This window comes from Oncorhynchus kisutch, linkage group LG30 (genome assembly GCF_002021735.2).
Source record: "Oncorhynchus kisutch isolate 150728-3 linkage group LG30, Okis_V2, whole genome shotgun sequence".
In the NCBI taxonomy this organism is placed as follows: Eukaryota; Metazoa; Chordata; class Actinopteri; order Salmoniformes; family Salmonidae; genus Oncorhynchus; species Oncorhynchus kisutch.
The window spans coordinates 9,972,384-9,986,452 of record NC_034203.2 but is presented as its reverse complement, the minus strand read 5'-3'; the positions used below and the strand labels follow the sequence as shown (position 1 = coordinate 9,986,452).

The window sequence follows — 14,069 nt, the reverse complement described above, 5'->3', positions numbered from 1 at the left end:
GTCTTAGCTACTTCATGTAGCTACCATATTCATGCTTCCTCTATTCCTCTTTGATTTTGAATATAATGTTGCACAGAAAACATGCCGATTTAGGCCTCCACCATCACTAGAATCAGGCTTAATTAACTAGCTGTGATTCTCTGACATATATTAGAGTGCTAGCCCACTAACAAGCGATTAGCATTAACGGCTAAAAACGATTTACCTTTTTTATTCAATGTTTTTTATTTTATAGGGGGTAGATCAGATGTAATGTTGCAGATAGATTGTAGTTTCCATCAATGTAATTGTCTGCATCATTTCCATCATGCTGCATGTACTGCATTGACCATGCAGACTGATCAAGCGGTCTCCTGGTCGAGCAACACTAACTGAGCTCCTTGATTGATTGGCGCGGGGCTTGGTCTGTGTGGAAAGCCTCGTGGAGAGAGAGAGCGAGAGGATATAGACAACTCAAATAGCGGAGTAAACTATAAAAACGGACGCTACACACGGCGGAGTAGCATGTCACATTTAACAAACCAAACATTGAAATACCTCTATACACTGTAGCAAAATACAGTATACCGCCCAGCCCTAAACTAAAAGTACATTTGGGTACTGTATCCCACTCAATTCACTTCTCACCATGAATCAGTGGACCATACAGTCCCTAGCAGATTGGTAGGGTCATTAACCACAATGTGAATTGAAACAGGACTGTGGAGGGAAGAGGGGGGGGGCATTTAAAATCAGTGCATACACCTCATATCAAAAAAATAAGTTTCACATTCAAAATTCTCAGGTTTTCCAGAAATTTCTGTTGAAGGATTCCTGGAATCTGGAGAAAATAAGCAGGGAGGAAATCCTTTAACTAGGTATACTCTACCCGGGATTTCTGATCAACCTGGAAAAGCTTCCAGAGTTTTGCAACCTTAATTCCTCCCATGCCCAGTGAACAAGAGCCATACCTAGCAGTTCATCGGGGTCCTTGACCACGATGTGGGCATTGAGCTCCTGGAGCTCCTGGTGGAGCTCCTCCACCTTCTTGTTGGACTTCTTCAGCATGTTGTCCACGTAGGCCAGGCTCTTCTTGTCTGTGGTGACCTTGCGCAAGTTCTCCGCGCCCTCCTTGATTTTCAGCTCCTTGCGAATCTCGCGGCGGATCTGCTCCTTGATCTCGTCCAGCTTCTGCTGCACCATGGTGTCCGACAGGTCCAGATTGTGGCCCAGGCCCAGCCGCTCCGACACCAGCTGGCCTCTGGCATCACCCTGGGGGACAACAGAGAAGAGAGGTGGGGGTTAGAATAGATGCACTGGAAGGAGAATAGTAGTATAGACGGAGTCAAGACCGGAGCCCTAGACTGAGACTGCATTTATGTAGCCTCTCGACTGTTCTCAAGAGATCAAGACTACATTTCTCGTTAGTACCACCTGAAGCCGAACTTCGTCTTGAAGTAGTGGTTAGGTTGTAAGCCCCTAACCACTGATAAGGGGTCAGATATTTTTTCATCCCACCATGGCCTTTCGGTAGGGTAATCTGACCCTAGATCTGTGGTTAGGAGCAGTCTCACTCCCACCAAACCTCTGACAGTTTTTTTGGTCAGCTGAGTCAATGGCTAGGATCTATTATATTTGAATAAGAACTAACAGATGGAACACAGGTCATTGGGCAACCTTTGCCACTTAATCACACGTGGTGATATGAAAGGACTGGATAGGATGATTACATTGCAATATTGTCATAGCTCTGTGACCAGACAGGCTAGGTGAAATGTTCACCATTGCTGGCCAGGACTTTTTCTTGACCACATGATCCGACTAGGGAAATGAGGCTATTGTGAGCCCAAATTAAAGGCTGTGGAAAAACATCTGGCCCCATACCTACCCAATCCTTTCAGATCTACATAAGTGACTCGGGGTTAGTAGCTTGGAGTTGTTTTGGAATTGGGCATTAGTATGGGCCTTGACCTGCATCATTACGGACAGTCTTAACTGGGGAAGGATTAGAGCTCTGTGAGTCTTCTTGAATGGAATTACAATGAAAGGTCAACCTACAAGTGCATTCAGAAAGCATTCAGACCCCTTCACTTTTTCCACATTTTGTTACATTACAGCCTTCTTCTAAATGGGTTAAATTGATTTCCCCCCACCATCAACCTACACAAAATAACCCATAACGACAAAGCAAAAACAGGGTTTTCAAAATTTGGTGAAAATGTATAACAAATAAAAAAACAGATATCACATTTACATGAGTATTCAGACCCTTTACTCAATACTTTGTTGAAGCACCTATGACAGCGATTACAGCCTCAAGTATTCTTGGATATGACGCCACAAGCTTGGCACACCTTTATTTGGAGAGTTTCTCCCATTCTTTTCTGTAGATCCTCTCAAGCACTGCCAGGTTGGATGGTGAGAGTCACTGCACAGTTATTTCAGGTCTCTCCAGAGATGTTCGATCAGGTTCAAGTCTGGGCTCTGGCTGGGCCACTCAAAGACATTCAGAGGCTTGTCCCGAAGCCATTCCTGCGTTGTCTTGGCTTTATGCTTAGGGCAAATGTCCTGAGCAGGTTTTCATCAAGGATCTCTCAATACTTTGCTCCGTTCATCTTTCCCTCAAGCCTGACTAGTCTCCCAGTTCCTGCTGCTGAAAACCATCCCCACAGCATGGTGTTGCCACCACCATGCTTCACCATAGGGATAAGGCCAGGTTTCCTCCAGACTTGACGCTTGGCATTCAGGCCAAAGAGCTTCCTCATGGTCAGTCATTTAGGTGCCTTTTGGCAAACCCCAAGCGACTGTCATGTGCCTTTCACTGAGAAGTGGCTTCCGCATAGCCACTCTACCATAAAGGCCTGATTGGTGGGGTTCTGCAGATAGTTGTCCTTCTGGAAGGTTCTCCCATCTCCAGAGGAACTCTGGAGCTCTGTCAGAGTGACCATCGTGTTCTTGGTCACCTCCCTGACCAAGGCCCTTCTCCCCTGATTGCTCAGTTTGGCCGGGCGGCTAGATCTAGGAAGAGTCTTGGTGGTTCCAAGCTTCTTCCATTTAAGAATGATGGAGGCAACTGCGTTCTTGGGGACCTTCAATGTTGCAGAAATGTTTTAGTACCCTTCCCCACATCTGTGCCTTGATATAATCCTGTCTCGGAGCTCTACGGACAATTTCTTCAACCTCATGGCTTGGTTTTTGCTCTGACATGCACTGTCAACTTTGGGACTTTATATAGACAGATTGATGAGGAAAATGTTTAATTTAATCCATTTTAGAATAAGGCTGTAACGTAACAAAATGTGGAAAAAGTCAGGGGGTCTGAATACTTTCCGAATGCACTGTATATGGAGTCAGGAGGTCCCTCCAGCAACATAGACCCACCCAATTGGGAGCCAGGTCCACCCACTGGGGAGCCATGCCCAGCCAATCAGAATGAGTTTTTCCCCACAAAAGGAATTTATTACAGACATAAATACTCCTTAGTACTTTTTATTGTTCCCAGCAAAAGGTGCACCTGTGTAATGATCATGCTGTTTAATCAGCTTAATGATAACCCACACCTGTCAGGTGGATGGATATGCATATGGTAAATTTCTGGGATCTTTTATTTCAGCTCATGAAAAATAGGACCAACACTTTACATGTTTGTTCAGTATATTTTGGACCTACAGTGGGGAGAACAAGTATTTGATACATTGCCAATTTAGCAGGTTTTCCTACTTACAAAGCATGTAGAGGTCTGTAATTTTTTATCATAGGTACACTTCAACTTTGAGAGACGGAATTTAAAACAAAAATCCAGAAAATCACATTGTATGATTTTTTATTAATTAATTTGCATTTTATTGCATGACATAAGTATTTGATACATCAGAAAAGCAGAACTTAATATTTGGTACAGAAACCTTTGTTTGCAATTACAGAGATCATACGTTTCCTGTAGTTCTTGACCAGGTTTGCACACACTGCAGCACGGATTTTGGCCCACTCATTTTATAATAGAAGCCAGCAGGTCCTTTATATTGGTAGGGCTGAAAGTCAGTCGTATCATATGAAACGGTACTACGTTATTCTAAAATGTTGGTATCATAAGTATCATGACGTTTTGGTAGCATGATATTACCGTGGTACCGGTATACCGTGCAACACTAGCAAAATGTAATTAAAATTATGGAATTAAGCTGTTGTTTCATATGAATGGAGCTGTTGTAGACACTGGAAGGGGAGCGCAGGAAAATAGCCTCAATTAGCATTGCTACTTTAGCTAGCTAGTCGCAACAAAATGGAATATAAAGTTGCAGTTCAGAATGACATAATTTCATATATACAACAGCTAAAGTCTTGCATCACTATACTGAGAGCTTTACCATTTCCAAAAGGATGTGTTAGGGTGTTTTTGGAGCCTTTGCTAAAAACAATGTTTGCTGTAAGTTGTTTGCTGTAAGTTTCTCTAAAATGTGAAATCACAAAAAAGGTGTCTGGAATCTTCTATAACATGCCATTTAAATTCAAAAGGAAAGATTTGGTTGTAATTTTTTTTTACTTATTAAAAAAACCCAAATATCTTTCAACTATCTGGATATCCCCCAAAATATTATTTGAATACTGAAATCATTTCAAATGCCCATCCCTATATTTGACTATTCCTATACAAATCTATGTTCCTTACCATCACATCATCAATTTCCATCAACCTTGTCTCCATTACATCTGCAACAGAAGACCGTCCATGCATGTTTTGAAGTTCTGCTTTGTTCTTCCTCTCATCAGAATAACATAAGTAAAGTTCTCTCTTTTCTAAAACAGTTATCCTCTACAACAGCAACATGTCTGGGTGACTCAAAAGCAAAAGTCAGTTGGACGCATACTCTCTCTGTCCAACCCTTCCCACTCTCACAGACAGACAGACACACACACACAAACCGTCTGAGGGAACAAAATCCTGCTTAGCCTCGCGCTCTGTGAGGTCACAGGAGACGAGAATGGAACCTAATCTCACTCCGGGGAGAGAGTTGAGTCTTAAAATAAACATTGGTAAAAAAAAACTTTAAAAAACACCAGCGGTCCAATGGCCTCCCCCATGGAGCGACGTGTGAGGGAGTAGGAGGTGGCTTTGCAGTTGTGTACAGCTACATGTAAATGGCTTCTTGTAAGGTTAAGATTGGGAGCCTGGGAAAGAGTTCGTAACGTAATTTTTTGCCAAGGTCGTTTCCCCAACGCCGTCTACAGCTTTTAGTACTGTTAATTGTTCAGTATATGGCTAATGAAATAATCTAATTCACTACTTTGGTGGTGCAAGCAAGCACCGTGTTTCAACCAAGTACCAATGGAATAACGTAGAGCTATTGTATTTGTGGCAAATTAGCCAACATTTATTTTGCCTAATTGATATGCTCTGATTGACCCAGTTAGAGTTTTAAAAAAACAGGCTTAGTGTGTGTTTGACAGAGTGCACGGTAGTTCCCTGTTTTGGCTGGATAGTGGCTAAAACTTCTCTATCTTTAATGCCACCCTCTCCTCCCATAAAGGTGCTTTACAGAGGAAATATGCAATGCCTAGGCCTATAGTACATTCCAGTCCAGAGGGAGACAGGCTCCGCCTCCTTGTATGACTCATAGGTAAACAACTCAACTCCTGGAAGAGGTAAAAAGACAGCTCAACCCAATTGGTTTTTCCGTAACTCTGTTTGACTAGGCTACCCCCTGAACACAATACAAAGACACAGACCAGCCTTATTCCTTAATATGTTAGATTAGCCTATTTCTCATGCACCTAAAACAATGTCACCTTAAAACATGCAGCGAAACCAAAGCTAACATAAAAAGTATGAATTTCCACTATAAGCAGGCTAAATAGTCTTCAGCTCAAATGCCAACAAAAGCTCAATTAAATTTGAGGGACAATGGAAAAGTTGGTCAGGCAGACATTTATTTATGCCAAGTCTGACTTTAGAAACCAAGACTATTGGGATTATGGTACCTGTTTATATATATATATATATATATTTTTTTTAATCCTGACTAACCTTGAACACCATTCAACCTTTACACAAATTATTACCCGAAACCAGCTTCAACACATTTGGTTTGGTAGCTGCCTTTAAAACAGGAATGGCACATAGGCTACATCAGGTCAACAACCTCACCTCCAGGCCAGACTAAAGCATTTAAAAGACTGCAGTGCTTGGAAATTACGGTCCATCACAAATACATCGATGACAGGTGTAATTACAACCCTGGTCAGTTTAGAGAGATTCTCCGGTACTTTTGTATATACATTTTTAGCCAGTAGTTCTGAAAGTAGCCAAAAGTGGTCCCCGATAAATGCATATGTCATCACAGTACCAGTTAAAAGTTAGGATACACCTACTCATTAAAAGGGTTTTTATTAATTTGGACGATTTTCTAAATTGTAGAATAATAGTGAAGAAATCAAAACTATGAAATAGCACAACCACGAAAAGTGTTAAACAAACCCAAATATATTTTTAATTCTTCAAAGAAGTCACCCTTTTGGCTTGACAGCTTTGCACATGCTTGGCTTTCTCTCAACCAGCTTCACATGGAATTATTTTCCAACAGTCTTGAAGGAGTTCCCACATATGCTGAGCACTTGTTGGCTGCTTTTCCTTCACTCTGCAGTCCAACTCATCCCAAACCATCTCAATTGGGTTGAGGTTGGGTGATTGTGGAGGCCAGGTCATCTGATGCAGCAAATAGTCATCCCATCTGGTTCTCACTTAGTGGGACTGTGTATCACTGCAGAATGCTGTGGAAGCCATGCTGGTTAAGTGTGCCTTGAATTCTAAATAAATCACTGACAGTGTCACCAGCAAAGCACCCCCACACCATCACACCTCCTCTTCCATGCTTCACGGTGGGAACCACACATATGCGGAGGTCATTTCGTTTACCTACTCTGCGTCTCACAAAGGCATGGCGGTTGGAACCAAAAATCCCCAAAAGTTGGACTCATCAGACAAAAAGGACAGATTTCCCCCGGTCCAATGTCCATTGCCCAAGCAAGTCTCCTCTTCTTATTGGTGTCCTTTAGTAATGGTTGCTTTGCAGCAATTCAACCATGAAGGCCTGATTCACACAGTCTCCTCTGAAGAGTTGATGTTGAGATGTGTCTGTTACTTTAAGCATTTATTTGGGATGAAATCTGAGGTGCAATTAACTCTAACGAACTTATCATCTGCAGCAGAGGTAACTCTGGGTCTTCCTTTCCTGTGCCGGTCCTGAGAGTCAGTTTCATCATAGCGCTTGATGGTTTTTGCCACTGCATTGACTGACCTTCATGTCTTACAAGTAATGATGGACTGTTAATTGAAATCAAATCAAATTGTATGTCACATGCGTCGAATACAAAATGTGTAGACCTTACAGTGAAATGCTTACTTACAAGCCCATAACCAACAATGCAGTTCAAGGGAAAAAAACTTTCAAAGAAATAAAAGTAACAAATAATTAAAGAGCAGCAGTAAAATAACAATAGCGAGGACATACAGTTGAAGTCGGAAGTTTACATACAACTTAGCCAAATTCATTTAAACTCAGTTTTCCACAATTCCTGACACTTAATCCTAGTAAAAATTCTCTGTCTTCGGTCAGATAGGAGCACCACTTTATTTTAAGAATGTGAAATGTCAGAATAATAGTAGAGAATTTTTTATTTCAGCTTTTATTTCTTTCATCACATTCCCAGTGGGTCAGAAGTTTACATACACTCAATTGGTATTCGGTAGCATTGCCTTTAAAATGGTTTAACTTGGGTCAAATGTTTCAGGTAGCCTTCCACAAGCTTCACACAATAAGTTGGGTGAATTTTCACCCATTCCTCCTGACAGAGCTTGTGTAACTGAGTCAGGTTTGTAGGACTCTTTGCTCGCACACATTTTCTATAGGATTGAGGTCAGGGCTTTGTGATGGCCACTCCAATACCTTGACTTTGTTGTCCTTAAGCCATTTTGCCACAACTTTGGAAGTATGCTTGGGGTCATTGTCCATTTGGAAGACCCATTTGCAACCAAGCTTTAACTTCCTGACTGATGTCTTGAGATGTTGCTTCAATATATCCACATCATTTTCCTTCTCATGATGCCATCTATTTTGTGAAGTGCACCAGTCCCTCCTGCAGCAAAGTACCCCACAACATGATACCGCCACCCCCGTGCTTCATGGTTGGGATGGTGTTCTTCAGCTTACAAGCCTCCCCCTTTTTCCTCCAAACATAACGATGGTCATTATGGCCTAACAGTTTTATTTTTGTTTCATCAGACCAGAGGACATTTCTCCTCAAAGTACGATCATTGTCCCCGTGTGCAGTTGCAAACCGTAGTCTGGCTTGTTTATGGTGGTTTTGGAGCAGTGGCTTCTTCCTTGCTGAGCGGCCTTGCAGGTTATGTCGATATAGGACTCGTTTTACTGTGGATATAGATACTTTCATACCCATTTCCTCCAGAATCTTCACAAGGTCCTCTGCTGTTGTTCTGGGATTGATTTGTACATTTTGCACCAAAGTACGTTCATCTCTAGGAGACAGAACACGTCTCCTTCCTGAGCGGTATGACGGCTGCCTGGTCCCATGGTGTTTATATTGTTTGTTTGTACAGATGAATGTGGTACCTTAAGGCATTTGGAAATTGCTCCAAAGGATGAACCAGACTTGTGGAGGTCTACAATTTATTTTCTGAGGTCTTGGATGATTTCTTTTGATTTTCCCATGATGTCAAGCAAAGAGGCACTGAGTTTGAAGGTACACCTCCAATTGACTCAAATTATGTCAATTAGCCTATCAGAAGCTTCTAAAGCCATGACATAATTTTCTGGAATTTTCTAAGCTGTTTAAAGGCACAGTCGACTTAGTGTATGTAAACTTCTGACCCACTGGAATTGTAATATAGTGAATTTTAAGTGAAATAATCTGTCTGTAAACAATTGTTGGAAAAATTACTTGTGTCATGCACAAAGTATATGTCCTAACCGACTTGCCAAAACTATAGTTTGTCAACAAGAAATTTGTGGAGTGGTTGAAAAATGAGTTTTAATGACTCCAACCTAAGTGTATGTAAATTTCAGACTTCAACTGTATACAGGGGTACCAGTACACAGTCAATGTGCAGGGGTTACTGGTTAGTCGAGGTAATATGTACATGTAGGTACAGTTATTAAAATGACTATGCATAGATAATAACAGAGTAGCAGCAGTGTAAAGGGGGGACAAATAGTCTGGAAAGCAATTTGATTAGATGTTCAGGAGTCTTAAGGCTTGGGGGTAGAACCTGTTAAGAAGCCTGGATGGCAGGAAGCTTGGCCCCAGTTATGTACTCGGCCATACGCACTACCCTCTGTTGTGCCTTGCGGACCTTTGGCCTTGCAGTTGCCATACCAGGCAGTGATTCAACCAGTCAGGATGCTCTCGATGGTGCGGCTGTAGAACCTTTTGAGGATCTGAGGACCAATACCAAATCTTTTCAGTCTCCTGAGAGAGAATAGGTGTTTACATGCCCTCTTCACGACTGTCTTGGTGTGCTTGGACCATGTTAGTTTGTTGGTGATGTGGACACCAAGGAACTTGAAGCTCTCAACCTGCTCCACTACAGCCCCGTCGATGAGAATGGGGGCTTGCTCGATCCTTCTTTTTCTGTAGTCCACAATCATCTCCTTTGTCTTGATCATGGTGAGGGAAGAGGATGTTGTCCTGACACCACATGGCCAGGTCTCTGACCTCCTCCCTATCGGCTGTCTCGTCGTTGTCGATGATCAGGTCTACCACTGTTGTGTCATCTGCAAACTTAATGATGGTGTTGGAGTCGTGCCTGGCCATGCAGTCATGAGTGAACAGGGAGTACAGGACGGGACTGAGCACGCACCCCTGAGGGGCCCCGTGTTGAGGATCAGCGTGGCAGATGTGCTGTTACCTACCCTTACCACCTGGGGGCGGCCCGTCAGAAAATCCAGGATCCAGTTGCAGAGGGAGGTGTTTAGTCCCAGGGTCCTTAGCTTAGTAATGAGCTTTGAGGGCACTATGAAGCTGGTTGAGAGACTGCCAAGAATGTGCAAACCTGTCATCAAGGAAAAAGCTGGCTACTTTGAAGAATCTAAAATATATTTTGTTTGTTTGACACTTTTTTGGTTTCTACATGATTCCATAGTTTTGATGTCTTCTTTATTCTACAATGTAGAAAATAGTTTTAAAATTAAAATAAAAAAACTTGAATGAGTAGGTGTGTCCAAACATTTGACTGGTACTGTATGTGCAGATATGCACACCACATCATGGCTCTCTCTCTGCTGTGTGCACATCTTGCTAGCTGTCACTCAAATGGCGAGGGGCTGAAGCTCATTGGCTGAAACTCTAATTGCTTGGGGGCTGGCCCAAGTGGGGGAACATTTTGGGAAAATGGCACCGCACAGCTTCTAGAAAACAGCCGCTTTCCAACTAGGGAATTCATGGCGAATTGAGGTAAGACAGCAATTCTGCTTATTGACTATATACACACATATGAACTACACACTGACACATTAAGCCCAAAGCAGGAGGTTTATAAAATACGTACTTGTCATCAAGGTTCTGGTATATGTCTAACTGGATGTGTTGCTTTTACATCACAAGCCAAATTCTGCAGTGATACCTGGGAACAGTGCATGGTTTGCCTGTCTCTCTTGGCAGGATTACGACAAACTACTGATGAGCAAGAGGTTGTGGGCCATAGTTTATTGGCAATAACACAACTTCGTCACTCCTACACATGCACTAGTTACAGTGCATTCGGAAAGTATTCAGACCCCTTGACTTTTTCCACATTTTGTTACGTTTACAGCCTTATTCTAAAATTGATTAAATGGGGGGGGGGGTTCCCCCTCATCAATATACATACAATAACCCATAATGACAAAGCAAAAACTGTTTTTGAAATTTTTTCAAATGTATAAAAAACATAAAAAAATACAAATGAAATATCACATTTACATAAGTATTCAGACCCTTTACTCAGTACTTTATTGAAGAACCTTTGGCAGTGATTACATCCAAGAAGATTCGAGGCTATGACGCTACAAGCTTGGCACACCTGTATTTGGGGAATTTCTCTGATAGATCCTCAAGCTCTGTCAGGTTGGATTGGGAGCATTGGAGCACAGCTATTTTCAGGTTTCTTCGATCGGGTTCAAGTCCGGGCTCTGGCCGGGCCACTCAAGGACTTGTCCCGAAGCCACTCCTGTTTTGTCTTGGCTGTGTGTTTAGGGTTGTTGTCCTGTTGGAAGGTGAATCTTCGCCCCAGTCTGAGGTCCTGAGCGCTCTGGAGCAGGTTTTCATCAAGGATCTCTCTGTACATTGTTCCGTTCATCTTCGCCTTGATCCTGACTAGTCTCCCAGTACCTGTCGCTGAAAAACATCCCCACAGCACGATGCTGCCACCATGCTTCACCGTAGGGATGGCACCAGGTTTCCTCCAAACGTGATACTTGGCATTCAGGCCAGCGTTCAATCTTGGTTTCATCAGACCAGAGAATATTGTTTCTCATGGTCTGAGAGTCCTTTAGGTGCCTTTTGGTAGAGTGTTAATGAGCCATTTGTACATTTTTCTCTCAGCTTTTGTTATTTTCTCTGGATTGGCGAGAGACCATTTCACTTGAGTGCTTTTATTGTCAATGTCATATGTTTGCTATCATTGGGCCACTATTGAACCCAAAGTGTCCCCAAATCCATTGTTTTGCTGCTGTAACTCATTAACTTGTTGCATTTCTCCAAACAAAGGGTGACGTTGAACATTTTTTATTCATGACAGATTATTTTTTTAGTCCCAGATTATTTTTTTAATCCCAGATTATTTTCATTTCTTTATATTCCCCTTAGGATCATAAATTGCAATCCATTTTCATGTATTTTTCTATGGTTATCATGTAAGACTAACTTTACCTAACCCATGCGTGCACTGCTAACTTGCTAAATTTGGCTGGGCAGCCAGCTCCAGGAAGAGTCTTGGTGGTTCCAAACTTCTTCCATTTAAGAATGATGGAGGCCACTATGTTCTTGGGGACCTTCAATGCTGCAATTTATTTTTGGGTACCCCTCCCCAGATCTGTGCCTCGACACAATCCTGTCCCAGAGCTCTATGGACAATTCCTTTGACCTCATGGATTGGTTTCTGCTCTGACATGCACTGTCAACTATGGGACCCTATATAGACAGGTGTGCCTTCCAAATCATGCCCAATCAATTGAATTTACCACAGGTGTACTCCAATCAAGTTGTAGAAACATTTCAAGGATGATCAATGGAAACAGGATGGACCTGAGCTCAATTTAGAGTATTATAGCAAAGCGTCTGAATATTTATGTAAATAAAGGAATATATATATAAAATAAATTGCTCTGTCATTATGGGGTATTTTGTGTAGATTGATTATTATTTATTTTTCATTATATATATATATATATATATATATATTTCTTTTTTGAATAAGGCTGTAACAACAAAATGTGGAAAAAGTCAAGGGGTCTGAATACTTTCCGAATTGACTATTTTGTTTAGTGGCCGATAGCAGCATAATTAACTTGACAAACATAAGAGCCTTCCACTCACTGTCCAAACAATCTCAGCCATCACCCATTTAAGAATACGAGTCTTGTGAAATCATGTCTGCAAAGATTAGTCTGCATTCATGGGTGCTGCTGGGCGGGTACAAATAAGGTTCCAAACAGTGTACCAGCTTCAATCTAATTATAGAAACCGCAAACAAAGGCAACATTTTCACAGGTTAATGTCCTCAAATGTAAATGTTTAGGAGAGAGTTAAGTTATGTTTGGTACCATACAAAGCTACTAAATTGCATGGTCAGATAACATCATTATTGTTCAAGGCTACTTTGTTGTTTGATGGACAAGTATTATTATTTTTTCGATACAAATTGGCAGATGACAGGTGACGTCACCCCAGTGACAGCAGTGGTGACCACAACCTTTCTTCTGACTAATTTGTTACAGTTCAGAGGCGAAAAATAGATTGAAACATGAAACATAAATGATTTGTCAGCCACCTGTGAGGTTTCTAAATGTTGCGTTGTATGATTAGCTACAAATTCAAGCATGTTTAAGGGAATGCTTAGCTAACATTTAGGATTTGCATGCCTATACTTGAAACATTATTTTCAACTACGTTAAATCTAGGCTCCAACCAAGTAAAACATGTTTCTTTTAATAGACACCTTTGGGCTTGACTCAAGTGTGTCACTGTTTACAAAAGTGTTTAAAATGGAACATTACTTTTACCGTCTCGGTTTAAAATGGGATATGAAATGGAAAATGTTCTTCCAATTCGTTCTAAACAATTTTGTTTACCAAAATGTTTTTAAAACACATTTTACTATCATAATATATTTTACATTTATTTTAGTACATTTCAATAATCTACAGCAGATGAATTCAGTAGTTCAGATGTTGCGTGCTCAAGTGCACAATAATGCAAAACTGGAATTTTTTCCCTTCTAATTGTTTTCCAGGCCTCAATCCATAATTCCCAGTCCTTCGGGAAAGGGTGGATAAATCCCTCAGAAATTTATAAAACTCAAGATTTGAACCTACTGCGAATGTTCGATATAATAAAGTTAGTCTACTAAATTGGAAAACGCGCATTACAACTTTACGCGTTTATTGTAACAGTTGTCAACTTTTCCTACCTGCACGGAATCGGCGGCCATCTTGGCTTTCGACTTTTGAATCAAACTCTACGGAGAGAGGGGAGGTGGAACTCCAAAAACAGCCTTGTTTTGAGTTTCTCTCTCGTGCGACAAAAATAACTTATTCGGTGACCAAACCATCGGTCATCTTGGAAATACTTGACTTTCCATGCCTTTCTTTGAATCCTTGTGTCTTTTTTCGCTTAGGCCAAGGGACGAAAAGTTGTTCTATAGTCCACATAAGTGAAGCAGCACCATAAATCTGTCCCACTGCTTTGGGAGAGAGCAGCGGTGGTTTGTGTGGAAATACATCAGCGTCCGCCCATAGGAGCTATGCACTCACTCAACCCATAGCCCACTCTCGCGGCCAGATTATAGTCACACTCTCTCACGTGATCATACATTTCAC

General features: G+C 41.6%; 1 protein-coding gene across 2 annotated transcripts in view; it reads right to left on the bottom strand.

The window, feature by feature from the left end:
* Nucleotides 1-13,988, bottom strand: part of LOC109874675 (serine/threonine-protein kinase N2) — a 45,716-nt gene extending 31,728 nt beyond the window's left edge. The window contains exons 1-2 of one of the 2 annotated variants that reach the window (XM_020466702.2): nucleotides 13,661-13,988; nucleotides 951-1,251 (exon numbers count right to left, since the gene is read on the bottom strand). In XM_020466702.2, the coding sequence (XP_020322291.1) occupies nucleotides 951-1,251; nucleotides 13,661-13,681 (322 nt within the window). In that variant the 5' untranslated portion in view covers nucleotides 13,682-13,988. Of the gene's footprint in view, nucleotides 1-950; nucleotides 1,252-4,648; nucleotides 4,886-13,660 lie in introns of those variants that run through there. The other variant, XM_020466701.2, reaches the window with a different exon arrangement.
* Between the last annotated feature and the right edge of the window lie 81 nt (nucleotides 13,989-14,069).